Consider the following 26,159-nt stretch of genomic DNA (forward strand, 5'->3'; position numbering starts at 1 on the left):
GAAAAACAACTACAATACAGGAAACCTATGATGTATTCAAGGAAACTGGTATTTCTGAGTGTTGTAATTCTAACCAGGGTTACACAAGCGTGTATTTTTAGACGCTTGATGAAAATATAGTCTGTTTGTACTTCATATATGTAATTTCTGTAATTTTTGGTCTTTCACGTGATGAAATCACGAGGACTAGGCTTGGCGGAACCTTCTGCTGGTACAGTTGTTTCCGACAGACGGACTTCTCTGAAACCCCCGCTAAAGTAAGCCTGATGGTTAGCCTGCCCCGGAGCAGGCTAGTTTGGTGGGATAAATTCCCATGGTTACTTAGCGGAGAGTGCCTCAAGTCACGTTGATGGAACGCAACTCTCGCTAAAGGTAGCGAGGTTTATCCAAATTAGCCCGGCTTTGAGCTTAACGAGTTTGATGGAATACCCCTCTGCTTTGTTCTGTTGTTTTTTGTTTTGTTTGATTTAGTTTTTTGTTGTAAGGCTTCTTTGAGCACCCGGAAAAGCACTATATAAAACGTTTTTATTTTATAATATATATATTTTTATAATTATTATTATTATTACGTGTTTAATCAAGGTTCATGAACTGAGATGCATTGAAAATAAATTGAATTATAAATGTAAAAAAAACTTTTTTAACTGAAACGCTGCTTTCCACCAGCAAGTGGCGGTAAAACGCCACCAGGATCCAGGTGAAGCCAGGGTCGGCCATCACTGTATGGGGGTTGGGGTGGACCAGGTTGGGGGTGTGGGAGCGGCGTGGGACGCGGCTTGGGGGCTGGTCTAGGCGTGGTCCTATTTAAGTCTCGCTCCCTTCTTTTTAGAACTAACAGATTCGGACCGCAGCCGCCCACAGCGGTCCACCCCGCAGCTCCTCCACCCCCGTCAGCCGCCCGCCGGCCGGCCGCATGTCGCCTCGCCCCGCTCCGCTTTCATGGAGGACGTGGGGAGCCGCCATGTTGTTTCGGAGCCTCGTGGTTGCCTCCGGGGGGGGGGGGGGACACACAACCAGGTCGACATCAGTCAAGAGGACAATGTCAAAGTCATAGAAATGGAAACTGGCTAACTGATATCTGGCTAGTTAGTGAGCTAGCTAGCTAGCTCGTCCCTCTCCAGAACGGAGGGGAGTGAGTCAGCTCATTTTCTGCCACTGTAGCACTTAGGCATGGTGGAATTACCAAGCTAATGAGCCGGCTGTGCGCTAGTTAGCTTAACATGTCTCTGAGTTGCAGCGGCAACGCCAGCTTTCGCGGGTGGAAGGTCATCCGGTCAACGACCCCCACCCGCGACCTCACAGCCAGGACCAAGATGTCCGCCTGTGGGGTGGGATGGGGGACACCGACGTCCGCTGGCTGCCAACTCGGGTCGGCCAAGCAGACGGACAACGCCATCTACTGGTGTGAGTCTCCGGCGAGGCAGCGGAGCAACTCCATCAACATCACAGTGCACAGTAGGAGCAACTAGAGATTTACATGATCCTTCCTCTTTTCTGGACTCTTCAAAGATGGATTTTTGGATTTATGCCGATTTTGGATGAGCAAACTGATTCATGAAGCTCAACTAGTTAGAATCTGATATTGTATTTAATATATCAGGATGCAGCAGCAGAGACCAGACTCCCCTGGACCTGGACCCAGCTGTGTGTCCATGAAGAGTGACCAGTCTATGCCCTGCAATATTGGATTTAAAGCTGACCAAGCTGATGATGGAAGGTAAGAACTGAACCTGAACCCTCCTTAGAGGATGAATCAGGTCTAGACCAGCCAGAGAAAAGTTAAGAGTCAGTGAGAAGCTAAATTGGCTAACGTGACAGCTACTGCAAGCTAAGCTAAGCTAATATATGCTAAAGTGGGTTTACATCGGAGCTGACCAGTTCTGTAAAGTGAAGCCAAGGCTGAAGTGCCTTAAACTGTCAATCTCTCTAGTTGTATAGAAGTCTATGAGAAAATGGTCCTACTTCTCTCTGCTGGCCACCAGGGGGCGACTCCTCTCTGGTTGTATAGAAGTCTATGAGAAAATGGTCCTACTTCTCTCTGCTGGCCACCAGGGGGCGACTCCTCTCCGGTTGTATAGAAGTCTATGAGAAAATGGTCCTACTTCTCTCTGCTGGCCACCAGGGGGCGACTCCTCTCTGGTTGAATAGAAGTCTATGAGAAAATGGTCCTACTTCTCTCTGCTGGCCACCAGGGGGCGACTCCTCTCTGGTTGTATAGAAGTCTATGAGAAAATGGTCCTACTTCTCTCTTGATGTATTATCTCAGTAAACATTGTAAACATGAGTTTATGGTCTCAATCTCTAGTTTCAAGTCTTCTTCAATCCAGCATGATGTTCATTTAGTACATTATGGTCCATTTAGAATCCACCAGACCAGAAAGCAGGGGATGCTTTAGGGGGCGGGGCTTACCTGCTGATTGACAGGTCTCTACCAATGCAGTTAGCTACTAAGATGACTTAAACACTTAGCTGTAAAGTTGACCTTGAATTATGAAGCTAACTTTGTTAGCAGCTTCACACCAGAATCCAGATGGATCCAGATCCAGTAAGGTTGCTGCTCTCGGTTCCGCTCTACCGCTTGTGTTCATCAGATCCACCCTTTCTGCAGAATCCGAGGCTTCAAAACCGTAGTCCACAAACCAACAGGCGTTGTCACCATGACGACGTCCACTTCTGATCTCCAGTCTGTGCTTTAGTGACTCTTAACTTGGTTTTCTCCACAGAGTTCAGCAGATCTCAGAGGTTCCGTTGACCCAGCAGCATCAAACAGACCTGGACTCCATATTTATGGTGAGTACATGTACAAGCTCACCTTTCACTATTAACCACATCAACTACAGACTCAATGCTGAACTGGTTCTAGTGGTCTCCATGCTGCTCAGACCCACACATGAACCCCATGTTGGGTTCTTTAGAGTTCATGTTCAGTTTATCCTTCTGTTCCAGCTGCTGGAGGAGAACATCGGCACTTTTGTGAAGAACGAGCTGAAGAAGATCCAGAAGGTCCTGAGTCCAGATTACCCAGAATGCTTGGAGAGTGAGGAAGAGGAGTTGTTGGACGGTGAGGATGAAGAGCAGAGGAGGAGCAGCAGAGAGGCGTTTCAGAAGATCACAGTGGACTTCCTGAGGAGAATGAAGCAGGAGGAGCTGGCTGACTGTCTGCAGATCAGTAAGAGGATTTTAACAGATTTAACATGGTGGAAAGAAGAGAAGGATTCAACATGAAGAACTTCATATTTCTCCTAATAGGCTGCACACAACTTCAATGTTTAGGTTCTCTGGTTGTCTACAGACCTGATTACAGCTGACATCATCATTATTATGCGTACGCATGATGTCAACGTTTATGTTGCTTTGCTTCAACCATCCAGACGAGTTAGAAGCTTTAAACAGTGAATTTAAACTGTTAGCAGCATCTAAATGTCTGCTTGTTACGTGTTCGGATGTCAGAATCGATATTCCAACAGACTCAAGTTCTGCAGAGTTCAGACAGGATCACGACCGTTTCAGAGGAACAGGTGTTTCACTTCACCCGGTGACCGTGTTAACTGGTGACATTCAGCTCGTATAACTCCAGTGTTGGTAGATGAAAACAAAAATGTATTTAAAACAGGCTTCTACGAGGACACCTCCATGTTTTCAATGGTGGCGTCTCAGCGTGGAGGATTACGGTCTACCAGGACATTTAGAAATCCCAACGGTACTATTTTCAACACCGTCATCAATACCGTCTCTTTCTATGATGCTGTATTGTGATGTGTTGTAGTGACCAGCAGATGCCACCAGAGGTCAGTGTTTCTGTTTTGTTGCCTTAAAAATCTCATTCTGGTGAATTTTCCTTTCAAAACCAAAACGGCACATTGAGGCGATACAAGAGTCTCTTTATTTCTAGACTGACTCACTGAGCTTTACAGCTGCAGTTCAAAGGGTTATATATCCTTCCAGTTCTGTTTGTCTTGTAAATGTCTTTTATTTGACTTCTGTTGGCTTCATCAGGTGCACCTGATTGATTTTGTGTCCAATAGTTATGATTTAATCATGAAAGAAGCTCATGAAGTCACTCATACTGAGGACTATAGGAATACATGTCTCTAACACATGGCTTGTTCATAGACTGTAAAAGGGTCTGTAGGATCCACTAACTGGGTTCCTTTGTTGTTTATCCAGGAACCGCTGGTGCAGTGTACCAACGTAAACTCAAGTCTAACCTCAAGAAGAAGTTCCAGTGTTTGTTTGAGGGCATCACTAGAGCAGGAAACCCAACCCTCCTGAATCAGGTCTACACGGAGCTCCACGTCACAGAGGGAGGGACTGCAGAGGTCAATGACCAACATGAGGTCAGACAGATTGAAACGGCATCCAGGAAACCAGACAGACCAGAAACAACCATCAGACAGGAAGACATCTTTAAAGGCTCACCTGGAAGGGATGAACCAATCAGAACAGTGATGACAAAGGGAGTGGCTGGCATCGGGAAAACAGTGTTAACACAGAAGTTCACTCTGGACTGGGCTGAAGACAAAGCCAACCAGGACATACAGTTCACGTTTCCATTCACTTTCAGAGAGCTGAACCTGCTGATAGAGAAGAAGTTCAGCTTGGTGGAACTCCTTCATCACTTCTTCCCTGGAACCAAAGAAGCAGGAATCTGCAGGTCTGAAGGGTTCCAGGTTGTGTTCATCTTTGACGGTCTGGACGAGTGTCGACTTCCTCTGGACTTCCACAACAACGAGATCCTGACTGATGTTACAGAGTCCACCTCAGTCCAAGTGCTGCTGACAAACCTCATCAGGGGGAAACTGCTTCCCTCTGCGCGTCTCTGGATAACCACAAGACCTGCAGCAGCCAATCAGATCCCTCCTGGGTGTGTTGACATGGTGACAGAGGTCAGAGGGTTCACTGACCCACAGAAGGAGGACTACTTCAGGAAGAGGTTCAGAGATGAGGAGCAGGCCAACAGGATCATCGCCCACATCAAGACCTCACGGAGCCTCCACATCATGTGCCACATCCCGGTCTTCTGCTGGATCACTGCTACAGTTCTGGAGGACGTGTTGAAGACCAGGGAGGGAGGGGAGCTGCCCAAGACCCTGACCGACATGTACATCCACTTCCTGGTGGTTCAGTCCAAACTGAAGAACATCAAGTATGATGGAGGAGCTGAGACGGATCCACACTGGAGTCCAGAGACCGGGAAGATGATTGAGTCTCTGGGAAAACTGGCTTTTGAGCAGCTGCAGAAAGGAAACCTGATCTTCTATAAACCAGACCTGAAAGAGTGTGGCATCGATATCAAAGCAGCCTCAGTGTACTCAGGAGTGTTCACACAGGTCTTCAGAGAGGAGAGAGGACTGTACCAGGACCAGGTGTTCTGCTTCGTCCATCTGAGTGTTCAGGAGTTTCTGGCTGCTCTTCATGTCCATCTGACCTTCATCAAGTCTGGTGTCAATCTGATGGCAGAAGAACCAACAACCTCCTGGTGGTCTAAAGTCTCCAGAGACAAACCTAAACTAACACATCTGCACCAGAGAGCTGTGGACAAGGCTTTACAGAGTCCAAACGGACACCTGGACCTGTTCCTCCGCTTCCTTCTGGGTCTGTCACTAGAGACCAATCAGAAACACCTACGAGGTCTGCTGACACAGACAGGAAGTAGCTCACAGACCAATCAGGAAGCAGTCCAGTACATCAAGGAGAAGGTTGATGAGGATCTGTCTCCAGAGAGAAGCATCAATCTGTTCCACTGTCTGAATGAACTGAATGATCGTTCTCTGGTGGAGGAGATCCAACAGTATCTGACTTCAGGACGTCTCTCCTCCGATGAACTGTCTCCTGGTCAGTGGTCAGCTCTGGTCTTCATCTTACTGTCATCAGAGAAACATCTGGACGTGTTTGACCTGAAGGAATACTCTGCTTCAGAGGAGGCTCTTCTGAGGCTGCTGCCGGTGGTCCAAGCCTCCAGCAAAGCTCTGTAAATATAGTTCTTCATTCAGAAAACAACAAACCATCTTGGAATTACAAGGTTCTGTCTGCATTCTGAACCATTTGATTGGTTTTCCAAACTGCAAAAGGTAAAGAAGTAAAAAGTAGTTCCAAATAGTTACTGAAGAGTAAAGGTAAGAAAGTATTTAGTGAAAAAACTACTCGAGTACTGAGTAACTTCTGAGTAAATTCTGATTATTGTGGCCCCGCACCTGGTGATCTGAGAGACTCCCAGGAGGCATAGACGTTGGAAGGGCAGCTAACCCCCCCAGTTACATAAAAACCAATGCTTTCTCTAACATGAAGCGTTTGTTACCTCAGCTGAAAGAAAAGAAACAACACAGCTCACCGCTTCATCCAGCGTCTCTCCTCTCTGTCTGTTTCACCGACACACACACACACACACACACACACACACACACGCACGCACGCGCACGCACGCACACACACACACACACACACACACACACATATACACACACACACACACACCCACACACACATATATACACACACACACACACACACAGATACACACATACACACACACACACACACACACACACACATACACACACACACATACACACACTCTGAATGACAAGGATTTAGAATTAAAACACGTTAAAAGAGTTCTATCTATAACCGGGCGTGGAGAGTTTGTGTGCCGTCATGTGACTGCCTGGCTGCGTTTGATTGGTGAAACGGAGTCAGTGAGAGTCTTGAAAGAAGTAAACAGATGGCACAGTGTGACGTTAACCTCACCATGGAGCCTAATACGCCACCCAGCTGCAACAATAACCTGATGAACAAACATGTTAAACATCATTAACTTCATTAGGATAATAATGTCAGTTAGAACCTGAGGGGATGAACAGTTGTTTGTAATTGTTTCATCACTAATTTCTGATTCCTCTTCAGACTCAGTGGCTGTAAGCTCTCAGAGAGAAGCTGTGAAGGTCTGTCCTCAGTTCTCAGCTCCCAGTCCTCCAGTCTAAGAGACCTGGACCTGAGTACCAACGACCTGCAGGATTCAGGAGTGAAGCTGCTGTCTGCTGGCCTGGAGAGTCCACACTGTCGACTGGAAACTCTCAGGTCAGATTCAACTACTTTGAGAAGTTTACCTATGAAGCTTTCAATGATGTGTTTACATGCACCAAATATTCAGTTATTTATATTCACGTATTCCTAAAAAGACACGTTTGCTACTAATCTGTTAACACGGCTGATGAAATACTGTTTCTGCTGCTAACGACTTGCCAGCAAAAGAACAAAACAAAACTTTTGTCAAAACCAAACCTCTTGTTTCTCTTTTCCCTGCCGTTCCATGTTTTAATAGTTTTATAAATCCACCTGGTGTTTATAAATGCTGTTGTCAGTCTACGTTTGTGAACGTCACTCCATGAACATGTGAGCCTGAACTCCAACACCAGACTGTCTCTGCTGTCAAGGTGGAGCCAGTTTGAACCACTTTCTATACAGTTGAGTTTATTGAGTTTATATGAAATGAACTAATATTCTTGTCACGGTGGCTGAAGCAGCAGGGAGGACCCACATGCAGACTCAAAGCTATGCAGATGCAATGAAGACATATTATTCATGAAAACACCCCCTAGTGGCCAGCAGAGAGAATGCAGCTTTAAGGACCTTCAGGCTTGACTTCACTTCTCTGAACCAGAGGTTGATGCCTGATTGGAATATCAACTCTGACAACTGAACATGAACCAAGCAGACATTTTGATGCTGCTGACAGTTTTAATTCAAAGTTTAAAGCTTCTAACTCGTCTGCACGGCGGAGACAAAACGCCATTTTAACACCAACATGTGCACACACATTTATGATGACAATGACTGTAAAAGGCTCTATAGCAAGGGTCACTAAGAGGTGGAGCTTGGCCCAGATCCAGACCCAGACCCCGTCCTATCTGGACCCAGACCCATAACTGATGGATAATTGAGAATTATGAAATGATGACGGAGCGTTTCCATTTTACTGCTGCAGCGTTAGCATCACTACACTGGTTCAGATGGTTGGAGGCTAAATCATCTCACTGGTTGCTACTCACAAACACTAAATTACCCAGTAATGCAACGGGGTGAAACGTTAACTCCGAACTTAATCAAATCTGTGCAAACTGGAGTTTCTGTGAGTGACGTTTCTATGGTGACAACTGAGGAGACTCACTGACAGCTGACAGATGGATCAGAGAGTGGAGGTGATAAACGTCAGTCAGGTGGTGTCACGCCGGTGAGGTAATGTCTCGTCTTGGGTTTTTGTCTTGTCATTTCCTGTCTTATTTTGAAAATAACTCCCTTCTCGTTTCAGGTCACTTGCCCTTCCTCATGTGTTCCCTGGTCTTATGTCATCCCTGGTCCCTGATTGTTGTCACCTGTTGCTCGTTATCCCTCTGTGTATTTAAGTCTGCGTCTCCCCTTGTCTTGTGCCAGTTCGTTCCTGTCTCTCGTCACGATCCACGTCACGGTCCACGTCACGTCACGTCATGTAAAGTTAAGTTTGTATTTTTGTAGTTTTGTTTGTAGCCTTGTTTTTTCCTCCCGGTGGAGTGATTTTGTGTTCATACTGTTTAAGTTGAGAATAAAAGCCTTTTTACTGCTACTGCCCTGCATCTGAGTCCTCCCTCCATGCCCAAGTCTGACAGAACGAACTGGCCAGTAAGGACTAAGCAGAGCAGCAGCAGCAGCTAAGAAACATGGACCCAGCCATCTTCCTGATGGAGCTCAATGAGGTTGTGGACAACCTCCAGTACCTCCAAGCCTGCCACGTCTTGGCAGACACCAAGGAGGAGAGGAGGATTGTCCGGAAGGAGGCTAGGGAGCTGGTTTCCTCCAGGCGGTGGCTCAGGGGCTCTCTGCCTGACTGGGTTATACACCTGGTTTCCGTCCCTGAACCCCGGCCATCCTCGGCTCCAGCCATGCCACCAGCCCAGGCCTCGGCCACAGCCAAGCTACCAGCCCAGGCCTCAGCCACAGCCAAGCTACCAGCCCAGGCCTCAGCTCCAGCCATGCATCCAGTCCAGGCCTCAGCCACAGCCAAGCATCCAGTCCAGGCCTCAGCCACAGCCAAGCCTCCAGTCCAGGCCTCAGTCACAGCCAAGCATCCAGTCCAGGCCACAGTCAAGCATCCAGTCCAGGCCTCAGCCACAGCCAAGCATCCAGTCCAGGCCTCAGCCACAGCCAAGCATTCAGTCCAGGCCTCAGCCACAGCCAAGCATCCAGTCCAGGCCTCAGCCACAGCCAAGCATCCAGCCCAGGCCTTAGCCACAGCCAAGCATCCAGCCCACGCCTCGGTCATTGGCCTTCAGTCGGCGGCCCGGTCGACACCTGCCAGTGGTCTTCAGTCGGCGGTCCGGTCGACACCTGCCAGTGGTCTTCAGTCGGCGGTCCGGTCGACACCTGCCAGTGGTCTTCAGTCGGCGGTCCGGTCGACACCTGCCATTGGCCTTCAGTCGGCGGCCCGGTCGACACCTGCCAGTGGTCTTCAGTCGGCGGTCCGGTCGACACCTGCCAGTGGTCTTCAGTCGGCGGTCCGGTCGACACCTGCCATTGGCCTTCAGTCGGCGGCCCGGTCGACACCTGCCAGTGGTCTTCAGTCGGCGGTCCGGTCGACACCTGCCAGTGGTCTTCAGTCGGCGGTCCGGTCGACACCTGCCAGTGGTCTTCAGTCGGCGATCCGGTCGACACTCTCCAGTGGTCTTCAGTCGGCGGCCCGTCCGTCACCAGTCCCGGCGGAGGATCGTCCGGCACCAGCCCAGACAGGGGACCGTCCCACACCTGCTCCTCGCAGCCTATTGGGGGTTCGCCTGTCACCAGTTCCTGTTCCGACGGGGGACCGTCCCGCGCCTGCTCCACGCAGCCTTCGGGAGGTCCGCTCGTCACCAGTTCCTGGTCCGACGGGGGACCGTCCTACGCCTGCTCCACGCAGCCTTCGGGAGGTCCGCTCGTCACCCGTTCCAGATCCGACGGGGGGCCGTCCTACGCCTGCTCAACGCAGCCTTCAGGAGGTCCGCTCGTCACCCGTTCCTGTTCTGACAGGGGTCCGTCCGACGCCTGCTCCACGCAGCCTTCGGGAGGTCCGCTCGTCACCCGTTCCTGTCCAGACGGGGGGCCGTCCTACGCCTGCTCCGCGCAGCCTCCGGGAGGTCCGCTCGTCGCCCGTTCCTGTTCCGACGGGGGGCCGTCCTACGCCTGCTCCGCGCAGCCTCCGGGAGGTACGCTCGTCACCCGTTCCTGTTCCGACGGGGGGCCGTCCTACGCCTGCTCCGCGCAGCCTCCGGGAGGTACGCTCGTCACCCGTTCCTGTTCCGACGGGGGTCCGTCCGACGCCTGCTCCGCGCAGCCTTCGGGAGGTCCGCTCGTCACCCGTTCCTGTCAAGACGGGGGGCCGTCCGACGCCTGCTCCACGCAGCCTTCGGGAGGTCCGCTCGTCACCCGTTCATGTTCCGACGGGGGGTCGTCCGACGCCTGCTCCACACAGCCTTCGGGAGGTCCGCTCGTCGCCCGTTCCTGTTCCGACGGGGGGCCGTCCTACGCCTGCTCCGCGCAGCCTTCGGGAGGTCCGCTCGTCGCCCGTTCCTGTCCAGACGGGGGGCCGTCCGACGCCTGCTCCACGCAGCCTTCGGGAGGTCCGCTCGTCACCCGTTCCTGTCCAGACGGGGGGCCGTCCTACAACTGCTCCACGCAGCCTTCGGGAGGTCCGCTCGTCCACCCGTTCATGTTCCGACGGGGGGTCGTCCGACGCCTGCTCCACGTCGCCTTCCTGAGCGGCCCCGCCCGCTAGGTCGCCCTCATGCCCGGCCTCCTGAGCGGCCCCGCCCGCTAGGTCGCCCTCATGCCCGGCCTCCTGAGCGGCCCCGCCCGCTGGGTCGCCCTCATGCCCGGCCTCCTGAGCGGCCCCGCCCGCTGGGTCGCCCTCATGCCCGGCCTCCTGAGCCCCTCCTCCTGGCCCCTCCACCCGCCCTACGTATCATGGACCATAGGGACATCTGGGATCCGTCCCTTAAGTCACTGTCACGCCGGTGAGGTAATGTCTCGTCTTGGGTTTTTGTCTTGTCATTTCCTGTCTTATTTTGAAAATAACTCCCTTCTCGTTTCAGGTCACTTGCCCTTCCTCATGTGTTCCCTGGTCTTATGTCATCCCTGGTCCCTGATTGTTGTCACCTGTTGCTCGTTATCCCTGTGTGTATTTAAGTCTGCGTCTCCCCTTGTCTTGTGCCAGTTCGTTCCTGTCTCTCGTCACGATCCACGTCACGGTCCACGTCATGTAAAGTTAAGTTTGTATTTTTGTAGTTTTGTTTGTAGCCTTGTTTTTTCCTCCCGGTGGAGTGATTTTGTCTTTATACTGTTTAAGTTGAGAATAAAAGCCTTTTTACTGCTACTGCCCTGCATCTGAGTCCTCCCTCCATGCCCAAGTCTGACAGGTGGGTGAAATCTAGAGCCGATAGATAAGTTCACACGGCTGCTCTCAAAGAGGAACGCTGACAGTGAGAACAGAGCTTTGAATCAAGACAGACTCTTTTCTTCCAGTTGAACACCTGAATGCCTCATATGTTCTGAGACTCTTAAGAAGCACATTTTCAAAGCTGTGTTTTGTATTTTACTGTTATTATCAGAGTACTTGTTATTCATAATTCCTCCAGTTCAATATGAAAACTATAAACATTGTTGAAATGTTATTGAATTCCAGCCTTTTTTCTTTGCTCGATGGTTTAAAATCAAGACCAGATCTTTGTTGGTACACCAGGTCTGAAGACAGACCACATAGACTGTTTCTACTGTTGTTCTTCTCTTTCTAACAAATGGTTTCTCCCTCACACCACTTCTGTCATGTCTCGAAGACATCAAAGCCTGGATGGCCTTGAACTGTTTAAATTTGAACCAAAATAAAACAGAAGTGATGGTGTTTGGCCCAAGCAGCTCTCGTGAACCCTCGCCCATTGACTCGGGCCCTTTGACAGACTATGGAAAGCCAACAGTCACAAGCTTGGGTTTTAAAATGGACAGTGATTTTAAATTGGATCGGCAAATTAGTTCAGTATTGAAGTCCAGCTTCTTTCAGATCAGGCTGCTGGCAAAGGTGAAGCCTTTCGTTGCACAAAAGCACTTTGAGACAGTAATCCAGGCCTTCATAACATCTCGGCTGGATTACTGTAATGCACTTTATTGTGGAGCCAGCCAGTCCTCCCTCGCACGTCTCCAGCTGGTGCAAAATGCAGCCGCTCGCCTCCTAACTGGAGCGCGTAAGAGGGAGCACATAACTCCAGTCCTGGCCTCCCTCCACTGGCTGCCTGTGCATTTTAGAGTCCATTTTAAGATTCTTTTATTTGTTTTTAAGTCTTTAAATGGTCTCGCCCCCCCTTACCTCTCTGAGCTCCTTCAACCCTACCCTCCTGCTCGGTGCCTCAGGTCAGCTGACCTGCTGCTCCTGGAGGTACCGAGGTCCAAAAGGAAGCTCAGAGGGGACAGAGCTTTCTCCACTGCTGCCCCAAAACTCTGGAACGAGCTACCATTGCACATTAGACAAGCCTCCTCACTGTCCATTTTTAAAACCAGTCTTAAAACCCATTTTTACTCCCTGGCTTTCAACTCCACATGAGACTTTACTCCTGTTTTAGTGTGTTTATGGCCCTGCTTTGATTTAGTGTTTTATTGTTTCTAATTGCTTTTAAAAACAATGAAACACCTGTTTTACTGTCTGTTTTATTTATTTGAGTGTTTTCATTGTTTTATGTCTCTGTACAGCACTCTGTTTTCAACTACGGTTGTTTTAAAGTGCTATATAAATAAAGTTGAGTTGAGTTCTAACGCTTCAATTTCTCTCTCAATCATTTCAGCTCGTCTCTTGTCTTTCTTTTAACGTCCTCCTCTGTCCGTCTCTGTCCATCACTCAGCCACGCTTATCCCACCCAGAACAACATCAACACAACAAAAGACAAATATCACTTCTTCTCATTTTAAAAAGTGGACAAATGGACATAAGTCTATGTAAAGTCCCCCGAAGTGACAGTAGTGTGTGTCTTCAGTCTGTCAGGTTGTCTCATCACAGAGGACGGCTGTTCTTCTCTGGCCTCAGCTCTGGACTCCAACCCCTCCTATCTGAGACAGCTGGACCTGGACTACAATCATCCAGGAGACTCAGGAGTCAAGCTGCTGTCTGCTGGACTGGAGGGTCCACACTGGAGACTGGACACTCTCAGGTGAGGACAGGTGGACGGACATCAGACTGGACTCTCAGGTGAGGACAGGTGGACAGACATCAGACTGGACACTCTCAGGTGAGGACAGATGGACAGACATCAGACTGGACACTCTCAGGTGAGGACAGATGGACAGACATCAGACTGGACTCTCAGGTGAGAACAGGTGGACAGACATCAGACTGGACTCTCAGGTGAGGACAGATGGACAGACATCAGACTGGACACTCTCAGGTGAGGACAGATGGACAGACATCAGACTGGACACTCTCAGGTGAGGACAGATGGACAGACATCAGACTGGACTCTCTCAGGTGAGGACAGATAGACAGATGGACAGACATCAGACTGGACTCTCTCAGGTGAGGACAGATGGACAGACATCAGACTGGACACTCTCAGGTGAGAACAGGTGGACAGACATCAGACTGGACTCTCAGGTGAGGACAGATGGACAGACATCAGACTGGACTCTCAGGTGAGGACAGATGGACAGACATCAGACTGGACACTCTCAGGTGAGGACAGATGGACAGACATCAGACTGGACACTGTCATGTGAGGACAGATGGACAGACATCAGACTGGACTCTCAGGTGAGGACAGATGGACAGACATCAGACTGGACTCTCAGGTGAGGACAGGTGGACAGACATCAGACTGGACTCTCAGGTGAGGACAGATGGACAACAGTCTCTGACTGAGGAGCTGGGCTTCATGTTTACTGGTGTTTGCATGTCTTCCTGCAGGGTGGACCATGGGGGACAGCAGAGACTGAGACCTGGTCTGATGAAGTGTGAGTATGTCTTCAGTAACTCAGCTGCTCCAGATTTGAACGTGTTCATGACTGAAATCCGATTCTAATCAGGACGTAGCGTTTGTTTCTTCGTGGCTGTAAAGATGTCGTGTTGTGTTCACACCAAACGCCACATTTTCACCTTCAATTACACACAAAGTCAACGCAGAGACGCAAACGGACGCCAATTCCTGCCGGACGGCAACGGAGGCGAATACCCAACATTCCCGTTGTTGTGGTGTTTGTGTGAGTTTAAATATTTGAAGTGAAGAGAGAAGTTCCTGAGACTCTGTGTCTCTAAAGCGTCTCAGCGTTGAGATGGTCCTCCTGTCGTCCTGACGTCCCTGAATCCTAAATGGAGGACCCAGATGTTGTCTCCTGGGTCTGTGGTCCCCTAGAGGTCTAGATAGTAGCTCACATTAGTCCAGAGACCAGACCAGACTGTGTGGAGGAACCAGAGACTGTCTGTGGTCCCCTAGAGGTCTCGATAGTAGCTCACATTAGTCCAGAGACCAGACCAGACTGTGTGGAGGAACCAGAGACTGTCTGTGGTCCCCTAGAGGTCTAGATAGTAGCTCACATTAGTCCAGAGACCAGACCAGACTATGTGGAGGAACCAGAGAGGGTCTGTGGTCCCCCAGAGGTCTAGATAGTAGCTCACATTAGTCCAGAGACCAGACTATGTGGAGGAACCAGAGACTGTCTGTGGTCCCCAGAGGTCTAGATAGTAGACCACATTAGTCCAGAGACCAGACCAGACTATGTGGAGGAACCAGAGACTGTCTGTGGTCCCCCAGAGGTCTAGATAGTAGCTCACATTAGTCCAGAGACCAGACCAGACTATGTGGAGGAACCAGAGACTGTCTGTGGTCCCCCAGAGGACTAGATAGTAGCTCACATTAGTCCAGAGACCAGACCAGACTATGTGGAGGAACCAGAGACTGTCTGTGGTCCCCCAGAGGTCTAGATAGTAGCTCACATTAGTCCAGAGACCAGACCAGACTATGTGGAGGAACCAGAGACTGTCTGTGGTCCCCCAGAGGACTAGATAGTAGCTCACATTAGTCCAGAGACCAGACCAGACTATGTGGAGGAACCAGAGACTGTCTGTGGTCCCCCAGAGGTCTAGATAGTAGCCCACATTAGTCCAGAGACCAGACCACAGGTTGGTCTGGTGTCCATCTTTAGTAATTTAAGGCCAAACTGTGATATTTTTAGGACCAACGATGTCATTTTGTGGTGTTTTTGTTTAGTCTGTTGATCGTCAGTGATCCAGAACAGACAGGTTCGTTCTCACTGATCCAACTTTCCTAACGGCTCTACATATATTACACTAATTATACACATATATAGAAACCTGTTCTCCAGGCAGGACCACACGGCCTCCCACAAAGAACACCCCCACTCCACATGGCTGACTGGTGGACACACACACACACACACACACACACACACACACACCCACACACACACACACACACACACACACACACACACACACACACACACACACACACACACACACACACACTCACACACACACACCCACACACACACCCACCCACACACCCACCCACACACACACACACACACACACACACACACACACACACTCACACACACACACTCACACACACCCACACACACACACACACACACACACACACACACACACACACACACTCACTTGTATAGTATTTAGTTAGATAGGCCACTTGGACTTAGTGTATGTTTCTTTGTTCATTGTTAATAAACCCCTTATGAACATACTGCTGTGTTTATTAATGTTGTATAAGAATGAATGATATCAACCTCTTCTCTGTGAAGAATTCACTAATCCTTCAACTGTTTGTACTCATATTCTAATAGTTATTAATTATTGGCATTTGAGTACAAACTCCTTAATATTGAGACTGAGTATTGATATTAATAATGATCTATTAATAACTGAATCTGCTCCTGCTAGTTCCCCAACACTGTGTTTTTCTCTGTGATCCAACAAAACACACACCACTACACACCGGTGTCTATTTATCAATGAGATGTATGACGTGACCATCACCATCAAGTTACCGCCCCCTTGTGATGTCATATACTAATACCCAAAGTATATTTATTAAGCTTTAAAACACAAACAAAAAACACCCAACTGTCTCCAACAATAACCTTTAGCTGCATTGTGTTTGTTCTCTCCATCAGATGTCTGTGAACTGGAACTGGACACAAACACAGTCAGCAGAAAACTCAAACTGGACGACAACAACAGGAAGGTGACACATGTGGACGACGACCAGTCATATCCATATCATCCAGACAGATTTGTCTCAGAGCCTCAGCTGCTGTGTAGAGACGGTCTGACTGGTCGCTGTTACTGGGAGGTCCAGTGGAGAGGAGAGGTTTATATATCAGTGAGTTACAGAGGAATCAAGAGGAGAGGAGACGACTCTGTGTTTGGATGGAATGATCAGTCCTGGTGTCTGGATTGTTCTGATGGTGGTTACTTTGTCTGTCACAAAAACAAACAAACAGACATCTCCTCCTCCTCCTCCTCCTCCTCCTCTGGTGTGGTAGCAGTGTACTTGGACTGTCCTGCTGGCACTTTGACCTTCTACAGAGTCTCCTCTAACAAACTGATCCACCTCCACACCTTCAACACCACATTCACTGAACCTCTTTATCCTGGGTTTGGAGTCTGGTATGGATCAGTGTCTCTGTGTCTCTGAAACTGTTCACAACAAACACAAAGCGGTGTGATTACATTCAGAGTCGATGCAAAGATGTGGATGAAAACATTGCAGTTTGTAATCCGTCAGGTTCATTCCTCCTTGTACTTGTTGTAAATGTATTAATGCTTGTGTAAATGTACTTAAATGAATGGAGTATATCGGGATGGCTTTGTCTTTAGACTGGACCTTGTCGTGTTGAGGAACATGCATTAGTGACTGGAGCAACTAGTTGCTGTCCAGTGAAAACCATCAACATGAAACACAGAGCACACACAGATTAGAATAGAAAACATCATGTATTTAACATATTACAAATAAAAAAAACATATTAAACTGTTCCTTCATTGTTGGAGAAGATGCTCCTGTTAAATCCACTGAGGAATTATAAACTATGATGATGCTGCAGCTGTGATTTTCCATTCATCAACGCTTTATAACGCTTGCTCTTGGGTGATGTTGGGAGATACACAGACCAGCTGAGGAAGACGGCTGCACGATGCATGTGAACGTGTCTGGGTATTGTTACCACCTGGCTCTAAGGTGGCAACAAGGAGGGAGGCGACACACAGATAAAGCACCAAAAAGGTTCTTTTATTTGACAAAAGTAAATGAACTTATTTAGAAATGAATGTGGTGTGTAGGTAAGAAAAGGAGTCAGTCATGTCAGCAGTGTGTGGATGTGTGGACAATATGGTGAGATGTGTGCTGTATAGTGCCACAAACCAAACAAAGGAAGGAACAATCAAGGGTCTGGAGCCAGCTGAGAGAGAGAGAGGCTATGCAGAGGGCCGACTTCTATGCCCTCTGGAGAGCCCAGCCCACATGGGCAGGTATAATCACGAGCCTCGACCCAAAAAGGGAATACTGTAGTGATCAATAAAAATCACGAGGCTGCTTGGGCAAGAAGTGCCGAGCGATTAAATACAGAAGTACCTTTAAGAGTAACATGTTCTAATATAATACTGACAACAACTTCACGGACGTGAGGATAGTGTAGAGGTAACGTGCCGGCTTTGCATGCAGCCGGCCACGGTTCAATTCCTGACTATGGAAGTTTGAGAAACTTCTTTCTTTGGCCGGACCTCTCTCTCTCTCTCTCTCTCTCTCTCTCTCTCTCTCTCGCTCTCGCTCTCTCTCTCTCTCTCTCTCTGTCTCTCTCTCTCTCTCTCTCTCTCTGTCTCTCTCTCTCTCTCTCTCTCTCTCTTTTAGATAGGCCTAGTAAATTCATCTACATTGATCAACTCATTTATCTCAACAATTTAATGAATACATTCAATGAACCTATTAATGAACTCACCTGAAAGGAATGTATGTGGCTGTAAATTGCATGCAGCAATGCCTTTGTCATTGGGATCTATAACATGCTATTAATAATAACATCTTTATGCCTATCATGTTTGGGTTCTATTATTATATTTGGGTTCTGGGGAAATTGTATGACATATTTATCATAGTTAAGGTAAAATGTTGGTCTAATTCTCTGATCTAAAGACAATTATACAGGCAAAAAAAACACGTGATGTCATCGCCGGGATGTGAACCTGGGATGCCCACGTTCGGGGGCAGGAGCATCACCACTCACCCAACTGGGGGCTTTAGATAATGATATGGCCAGTCGGTCTAAAACAAAATAAACGATTTCTTCATATTTTTTAATTGCAAGTGTAACCTTCTTCTTAGTCTTCTCGGGTTCTGTCTGATCAACTAGGTTCGGATAAGGAGACTGGCAGTAGCACTGAAGCATGAGAGCAATTGATCTCCAACCCACATAACACACAACACAGAATATGGTATAAATGTTTAGATTCAAGTATTCAGTTTAGTTTCTCAACTTAAATTGTTCAGCCTTGCACACATTAAATGAAATGCAGTTCGCTTTCACATAAATTAAATTCGCAGAATGAAATAGAATGAGCTGACCAGGTAAGTACCGGTATAGAAAATAATAAAGATAAAATAAAATAAAATGTCTCTTTCCCCTTTAATGGCTTGAATTGTCCTTTTTATTCCTTGTTTTCCACTGTTTGTTTCAGTTTATTTATTGTCTTTCAGGGTCCTCCAAGGAGAAAACAGTTCTTTAAGTTCCTTTGTCAGTTTGTTTTTTAGCAAAAAAATGTAAAAAAAATAGGAAAAAGTCAAAAATAGGAAAAAATCTAAAATACTGAGATCTCAGAAAAGAAAGTGCAAATATAATGTGTTCCTCCTCAGGACTGAGTCCTGTCCTACCACACTGGCGCCACACTGGTCCCGATGAACCAAGAGCCTCCACGCGGCAACGGCGGTGGTGTGGATCACAGTTGAACAGAAGAACTCGTCCCTCAAAAAAACCAGCCAAAATAGTTCAGAAAAGTCCGTGGAAACACTCGTCCGAGTCGCTCCCGAGATCGGTTTCACTTCCACCAGGTAAGTTTCTCTTCACACTCACTTCCTAACGACAGTTTTATCACAACTTCCACGAAATATCATCACTTTTGGCCGCCGAACGGGGACGCTTTGCTCTGCGGCTGCATGAGGTTTCTCCTTTCTTTTTTCCTCTTTTTCTCTGTCCCTCACCTTCTCACACACACCGAGGCCTGCAGGTGATGCGTTCAGGTAAGCTCGGAAATTCTACTATCGGACGAAAAACAACTACAATACAGGAAACCTATGATGTATTCAAGGAAACTGGTATTTCTGAGTGTTGTAATTCTAACCAGGGTTACACAAGCGTGTATTTTTAGACGCTTGATGAAAATATAGTCTGTTTGTACTTCATATATGTAATTTCTGTAATTTTTGGTCTTTCACGTGATGAAATCACGAGGACTAGGCTTGGCGGAACCTTCTGCTGGTACAGTTGTTTCCGACAGACGGACTTCTCTGAAACCCCCGCTAAAGTAAGCCTGATGGTTAGCCTGCCCCGGAGCAGGCTAGTTTGGTGGGATAAATTCCCATGGTTACTTAGCGGAGAGTGCCTCAAGTCACGTTGATGGAACGCAACTCTCGCTAAAGGTAGCGAGGTTTATCCAAATTAGCCCGGCTTTGCGCTTAGCGAGTTTGATGGAATACCCCTCTGCTTTGTTCTGTTGTTTTTTGTTTTGTTTGATTTAGTTTTTTGTTGTAAGGCTTCTTTGAGCACCCGGAAAAGCACTTTATAAAACGTTTTTATTTTATAATATATATATTTATATAATTATTATTATTATTACGTGTTTAATCAAGGTTCATGAACTGAGATGCATTGAAAATAAATTGAATTATTATTATAAATGTAAAAAAAACTTTTTTAACTGAACACAACCAGGTCGACATCAGTCAAGAGGACAATGTCAAAGTCATAGTAATGGAAACTGGCTAACTGATATCTGGCTAGTTAGTGAGCTAGCTAGCTAGCTCGTCCCTCTCCAGAACGGAGGGGAGTGAGTCAGCTCATTTTCTGCCACTGTAGCACTTAGGCATGGTGGAATTACCAAGCTAATGAGCCGGCTGTGCGCTAGTTAGCTTAACATGTCTCTGAGTTGCAGCGGTAACGCCAGCTTTCGCGGGTGGAAGGTCATCCGGTCAACGACCCCCACCCGCGACCTCACAGCCAGGACCAAGATGTCCGCCTGTGGGGCGGGATGGGGGACGCCGACCTCCGCTGGCTGCCAACTCGGGTCGGCCAAGCAGACGGACAACGCCATCTACTGGTGTGAGTCTCCGGCGAGGCAGCGGAGCAACTCCATCAACATCACAGTGCACAGTAGGAGCAACTAGAGATTTACATGATCCTTCCTCTTTTCTGGACTCTTCAAAGATGGATGTTTTGGAATTCTTTTTTTAATTGCATTATATTTCTCCTTCATACACACTTCCACGTGTCTCCAGGTACGCCGGTGATCCTGCAGACTCCAGTCCTCCCTGTGATGGAGGGTCATGAGGTCAAGCTGGCCTGTAAGACTCCCAGCTGATTTCTATAAAGATGGCTCCTTGGTCAGTGCTGAGCCTACAGGTCACATGACCATCCACCAGGTTTCCAAGTCTGACGAAGGCCTCTACACGTGTACCGTCGGTGGCGGCGGCGAATCTCCACCCAGCTGGCTGTTTGTCACAGGTGAGGAAGTGCTGAGTCAGCAGCTACGTTTCTAATTCCTTCATGAATATCGGAGCGTTCGGCGACTGTTTAAACCACTTTCAAGCAATAATATCATGACATCCATCGATCGGAGCTGGAGAAGGTCGAGAGCTAATCTTTACAACCATCAAATCAAATTCCTCTCAACGTAATGAATGAAAAAGTTACCTTCCTTATCGTACCAAAAAAAGCACCAAAAAGCAGAGGTTAGGAGCCGAACCGTGAACTTGGCGGAAACCTCCAGTTCTGCGAAGTGAAGCCAAACACCGAACTGCCTTAAGCTTGCATTCTCTCTGCTGGCCATCAGGGGGCGACTCCTCTGGCTATATATATATATATATATATATATATATATATATATATATATATATATATATGTAGATATTCACCTGACCAGGTGTGTTTTTTCATTTTTCTAGAACTTCGTAGCGTGGCCGACTCCTCCATGTCTGTGGTGAGAGTGATGTGCCACCTGGTGGTCTTCTGCCCGTACTGCATCTCCACCGTCCTCTTGGTGAGAATGTATCGCCACAGGCCCGCAGGTAACACCGACCTTCTGATGAGTCTGCAGCGGAGAAATAAGAAATAATGGGAGTAGAATAAATCAACATCATCAGCAGGCCAATCTTTGTGTTGTCATAGCAACCATAGTAGTTATTTGAATAAATCAATTGTTAATGTCTGACATCACAACGTGCTTCATTTTGATCAAATTCACTCGGGCAGGAAGGAAGCGGCGCGTTTCCATGGCGACGCCTCCACCCGGCGAGGATGATGAGGAACCGTACGATGACATCACCACCGAGCATCATTTCTGAACTTGTTTGTTTTGTTTTGATTTATTTGTACATGTGTTGTTTTAGTGCTTTTCTGTTATTTTATTTTGTCAATAAAGTAAGAAAATAAAAGTGAACCTGGTCCGTCTGAATAGTTTAACTAATAATTTAGTAATTGCTTTTGATTTGTTAACTTTGTGTAGCATTTCAGAAATATAATATAATATTTATCACTATGTATTATATTCCATTAGTTAGTTCCTTAATCCAGCACAGTACTGAGACATCATAAATGACTAGGGTGACCCCTAGTGGTAGAATCAGGAACAACACAATGATTCCAAACCCATCCATCCATTTTCTACCGCTTATCGCGGGGGGGGGGGGGGGGGGGGGGTGGAGCCGGTTCACCCTGGACAGGTCACCAGTCTATCACAGGGCTAACATGTAGAGACAAACAACCATTCACGCTCACATTCACACCTACGGGACATTTAGAGTCATCAATTAACCTATTATCATATAATCCAAACCCTTTAGAGTCAAATAGATTGTATTCAAATATTATTATTTAAATCCTATAAAATGTAAAAATGCTTTTTAGTGAGTGTGTAGGCATGTCAAACTTTATTAACAATAGTAGCTTAACGAACAAAGAATTCAGTATTAACCCACCATCGTTTGGATCCTAACAGTCTTGAGGTCTTTGATCTACATAAAACTAAGATATTACAAATCCATATAATTAGGGATTCAAGCTTTTATTCTATTTTTAAATTGTATTCATAATTCAGTCTCACTGGGTTTTGAAACATCTTTTTTTAAGGGCAACGAAGACGTAGAAGTTCATCGTAATCATTTCTCGTTAACATTCAGCATTAACGTTTGGTGCTACGTTTCCGTGTTCTCGGCTTCTGTCGGCGTTTCTTGGACAGAATCGATGTTTGGCCAGCAGAGAGAATGAAAGTTCAAAGGCACTTCAGCGTTAGCTTCACTTTTAACGAGACTGTTAACTTTACGTTGTCTAATCTCTAGAGAACGGTGAGATATCAGGCAACGCTACTGAAACAAACAAACAAAGCTTTATTGAAAATATTCAGAATGACAAAGATGCGATGTAGAGAGCAGAGTGAATGCAAGTTTGAGGCACTTCAGCCTTGGCTTCACTTTTCAGAACCAAAGGTCGCCGCCAGCCGTCTATGAGTGGATAAGAAGCGGGAGATGCAGCAGAATAAATTCTCTCAGCCTGAAATACATCATGAAGCGTATCCTCCGTCATAATATAAAATATAATATATATATATAAAATATAATGTATTATAATTAGGACACAGCTTCTGTCTCTGCAGCTCAGAAGTGATGCTCGGTGCTGACCGCCACAACGTCATCATAGTCATCAGCCGAGCTCTGCTCGCCGTCGTTGGGTGGCACTGTTGCCACGGAGACGGGAAGGCGATATCCTGTCAGAGGAGTTTGATAAGCAATATTAAAAGAAGGGTAAGCATGACAAATAACAGTCAACATTACATAACTGTGATTGATTGATTGATTGATTAATTGATTGATTAATTGATTGGTTAATTGATTGACTGATTGATTGATTGATACCTGTGGTTCTCTGTCGATATAAAGACACCATGAGGACAGTGGAGATGCAGTATGGACAGAACACCACCAGGTGGCAGACCAGTCTGAACACGAGGTGGAGGGGTTCTGAGTCAGGGGGCGGGGCCGACGAAGAGGGCGGGGCCACGGTTGCAGGTTTACCTGCAGACAGAAATCCCACCTCTTCAGGTGAACATCTGGATGAATGAACTGCTGGACTCAAAGATGACCTTTGACCTGCTCACCTGTGACCGTGACCCAGCTGGGCGGAGACTCTCCGTCACCGACGGTACACGTGTAGAGGCCCTCGTCAGACCTGGACACATGCTGGATGGTCATGTGACCTGTAGGCTCAGTCCCGATGAGGGAGCCATCCTTGTAGAAACCAGCTGGGAGGTCGGAGGTCGTCTTTGTCCTGCAGGACAGAGTGACCTCATGTCCCTCCATCACAGGGAGGACTGGACTCTGCAGGATCACCGGTCCACCTCAACACAGACACAGAAGTCCAGCTGACAACGAGACCTTTACTCTGGCGGGACGACTTTTATTTTGGATTGTGTGATCTTACCAGTGACGGTGATGTTGATGGTGTTACTGGTTTCTCCGTCTCCGGACTCACACCAGTAAACTCCACTGTCCACTGGGACAATGTGGCTGAGGGTGCAGGAAGAACCAGCAGGTTCCCCCCAGTCACCATCTCCACACTGAGTCCTGGTTTCTTCTTTCCTGGTCTTCCTCAGAATCCGTCCAGCTGGACCCCCGTCGTCCTCACAGCTCAGAGAGAAGGAAGTCCAGCTGAAGAACTGGAGGCTGCTGGGACTCGTAGTCAGACGAACTGGAAGAGTAAGAGTTTTCTTTGAATGACCAGATGGGTTTCACAGAGCTAATCGTATCATCTCCTGGGTCTGTGGTCCCCCAGAAGACTAGATAGTAGACCACATAAGTCCAGAGACCAGACCAGACTATGTGGAGGAACCAGAGACTGTCTGTGGTCCCCCAGAGTCTAGATAGTAGCTCACATTAGTCCAGAGACCAGACCAGACTGTCAGACAATTTGCCACTTTTTTCTCTGAATATTGCCCCCCTCTTTCAGCTCCATTTATTTTGTTTTATTTTCTACAGTCAGCCTTATACGCCGTCGTACGATGACGACGACTACCCCGACATCTTGTTTACAGTCTATGAAATGACACCATCTTTGATTTCCCCTTGAGTTCCCCTTTGCACTTATTTCCCCTTCCAGCCCCCCGGGGGGTGGAGATGAATCATTTTCAGGTTTGTGGACAATCAACAATGTTTTGAGCGTTTCCTGACCTCGGCCTGTGGAGCAGCTCAGCAGCGAGGCCAGAACTGAAGAGGAAGGACACAACAACAGAGCAGGCTGGTGTTTATATGCAGGATAGAAACAGGATGGTCAAACAGGATGAGCATCGTTGAATTAGATGTCGTTGCATCAAAGACACGGCGGTACTTACGGAGCAGACACAGCACCGAGGGTTCGTCCATCCTTAACACTCGTGAGATCTAGACAGGAGCAGCAGACAGGAGCAGTCAGTGGGAGTTGTAGTTTTTTTTGTCAAACATCGTCTGCTCAGGCATACTTTCACCTAGAAACTCCATTTAAACTTTAAAATGTCTGTCTATCTCTCTCTGTCTCACTCAGAAGTGACAGCAGGTGCGCTCTGATTGGCCGACAGGAGCAGTCAGTGGGAGTTGTAGTTTTTCAAAGAAGACAGACAGACAGACACACACAAACACACACCTGACAGACAGACAGACAGACAGACAGACAGACAGACAGGACAGACACGTCACAGGACCAGCTGCGGTTGATTGCTCTGCTCTGATTGGTGGGCTCCATCTGGCCCTGGTTGCTTAGCTACCAAAGCCTGCCCCCAGCAAGCCTGACTGTGATGAACGTTTTACTGTTGCTCACATGTGATAACATCATTAGGGCACTCTTCACACAACTCAACTGGGAACCGTAGGGTCGCCGGTTCGAGTCCCTGTATGGACCAAGAATGGAGAGGTGCCAGTTCACCTCCTGGGCTCTGCCGAGGTGCCGTTGAGCATCCAGCTTAATTATACTTTTGCACATATTCAGCTTTTTTTTATATTCTCTTCAAATATTCAGCTTTTTTAATATTTTCTTCAAATATTCAGCCTTTTTTTCCAGTGTTGCTTCAGCATTAAAACATTTCCACGCATTTTCTGCAGGAAATGCATTTTCTAGTTATAAAAGGCATCATAATGCTAATGTTATTAACCAACAGAATAAGATTAAAACATATTATAAGTATTATTGTAATGTATTACAGACATGTCCCCCAACAACCTTTTCCATGGTACATATATATAGATATATAGATATACATATACATATATAGATATACATATATTGATATATGATACATCTGGCAGATCAAACTTCACTGATAACGACTTGCTGTGATTGAATTGGTTATAAAAAAGTTCCCTCCTTTTCCCCGTTGGTAGTGTGTAATAAACAAACCGCCCCTGAACGGAAGTGTAAAATTGTCTCATAGTTTCATTTGATAAAAAACAAAGCATGTCGTGGATATTTTCAATATGATTTAAATCAGGAAACAATCAAATAAAAAGACTAAATATCCAGTACAACAACCAAATAGAAAATACCCCATTTCTATTTGTTGTTCTGCAATAAGGAACTACTTTTGATTGGTTCATCTCTGACTGTGATAAATGACATTCACAAAAAATATCGGCATTTATTTTTGTTATATTCATTTTGTGGAATTATAATTTTTTTTTACCTTACTGTATTCAAATGTGGCCTAATAATGTGTGCTGTGTTTACATTATATTACTGTACTAAACTGAACAACACAGACTGAAGGTTTGATCCAGATCAAAACCAAGGTTGGATTACGTGATCTGATTTCAGAATCCGTTTTTCCTTTTGAAAAACCCATTTTCAATATTTAA

The 26,159-nt window shown here is 47.0% G+C and overlaps 4 protein-coding genes across 8 annotated transcripts in view; 3 read left to right on the forward strand and 1 right to left on the reverse strand.

The window, feature by feature from the left end:
* LOC311008804 (uncharacterized protein) overlaps window positions 1-26,159 on the forward strand; it is a 248,110-nt gene that overhangs the window by 31,480 nt on the left and 190,471 nt on the right. For 3 of the 5 annotated variants that reach the window (XM_084002701.1, XM_084002703.1, XM_084002705.1), the window contains one exon: window positions 1,601-1,717. The exons of the other annotated variants lie outside the window; for them this stretch is intronic. In XM_084002701.1, coding sequence (XP_083858827.1) covers window positions 1,601-1,717 — 117 coding nt within the window. The remainder of the gene's footprint in view (window positions 1-1,600; window positions 1,718-26,159) is intronic. 5 annotated transcript variants of the gene reach the window in all.
* LOC311009025 (stonustoxin subunit alpha-like) lies at window positions 8,694-16,931 on the forward strand (the record flags this gene model as incomplete). Its single annotated transcript, XM_084003001.1, has 4 exons — window positions 8,694-8,864; window positions 12,979-13,196; window positions 13,946-13,992; window positions 16,192-16,931. 4 exons carry the CDS (start codon window positions 8,694-8,696, stop codon window positions 16,713-16,715), a joined length of 960 nt encoding a protein of 319 aa, XP_083859127.1. The 3' UTR covers window positions 16,716-16,931.
* Window positions 20,108-21,671, forward strand: LOC311008846 (uncharacterized protein). Its single transcript, XM_084002771.1, has 4 exons — window positions 20,108-20,439; window positions 20,565-20,790; window positions 21,231-21,353; window positions 21,538-21,671. Exons 2-4 carry the CDS (start codon window positions 20,613-20,615, stop codon window positions 21,627-21,629), a joined length of 393 nt encoding a protein of 130 aa, XP_083858897.1. The 5' UTR covers window positions 20,108-20,439; window positions 20,565-20,612; the 3' UTR covers window positions 21,630-21,671.
* Window positions 22,809-24,709, reverse strand: LOC311008830 (hemicentin-2-like). Its single transcript, XM_084002744.1, has 6 exons — window positions 24,668-24,709; window positions 24,507-24,542; window positions 23,761-24,027; window positions 23,438-23,677; window positions 23,196-23,354; window positions 22,809-23,047 (listed from the first exon to the last, which is right to left on the reverse strand). Exons 1-6 carry the CDS (start codon window positions 24,696-24,698, stop codon window positions 22,938-22,940), a joined length of 843 nt encoding a protein of 280 aa, XP_083858870.1. The 5' UTR covers window positions 24,699-24,709; the 3' UTR covers window positions 22,809-22,937.

The sequence above is a fragment of the Eutrigla gurnardus genome (genome assembly GCF_963514095.1).
Source record: "Eutrigla gurnardus genome assembly, chromosome: 23".
In the NCBI taxonomy this organism is placed as follows: Eukaryota; Metazoa; Chordata; class Actinopteri; order Perciformes; family Triglidae; genus Eutrigla; species Eutrigla gurnardus.

Coding starts and splice junctions, on each gene's coding strand:
- LOC311008846 (XM_084002771.1), top strand. CDS start 20,613: ATGAGGTCAAGCTGGCCTGTAAGACTCCCAGCTGATTTCTATAAAGAT. Junction 20,791..21,230: donor CAGCTGGCTGTTTGTCACAG/GTGAGGAAGTGC, acceptor TCATTTTTCTAG/AACTTCGTAGCGTGGCCGAC. Junction 21,354..21,537: donor GTATCGCCACAGGCCCGCAG/GTAACACCGACC, acceptor TCACTCGGGCAG/GAAGGAAGCGGCGCGTTTCC.
- LOC311008830 (XM_084002744.1), bottom strand. CDS start 24,698: ATGGACGAACCCTCGGTGCTGTGTCTGCTCC. Junction 24,543..24,667: donor CTCGGTGCTGTGTCTGCTCC/GTAAGTACCGCC, acceptor CTTCCTCTTCAG/TTCTGGCCTCGCTGCTGAGC. Junction 23,355..23,437: donor CAGCTGGGTCACGGTCACAG/GTGAGCAGGTCA, acceptor TTCTGTCTGCAG/GTAAACCTGCAACCGTGGCC.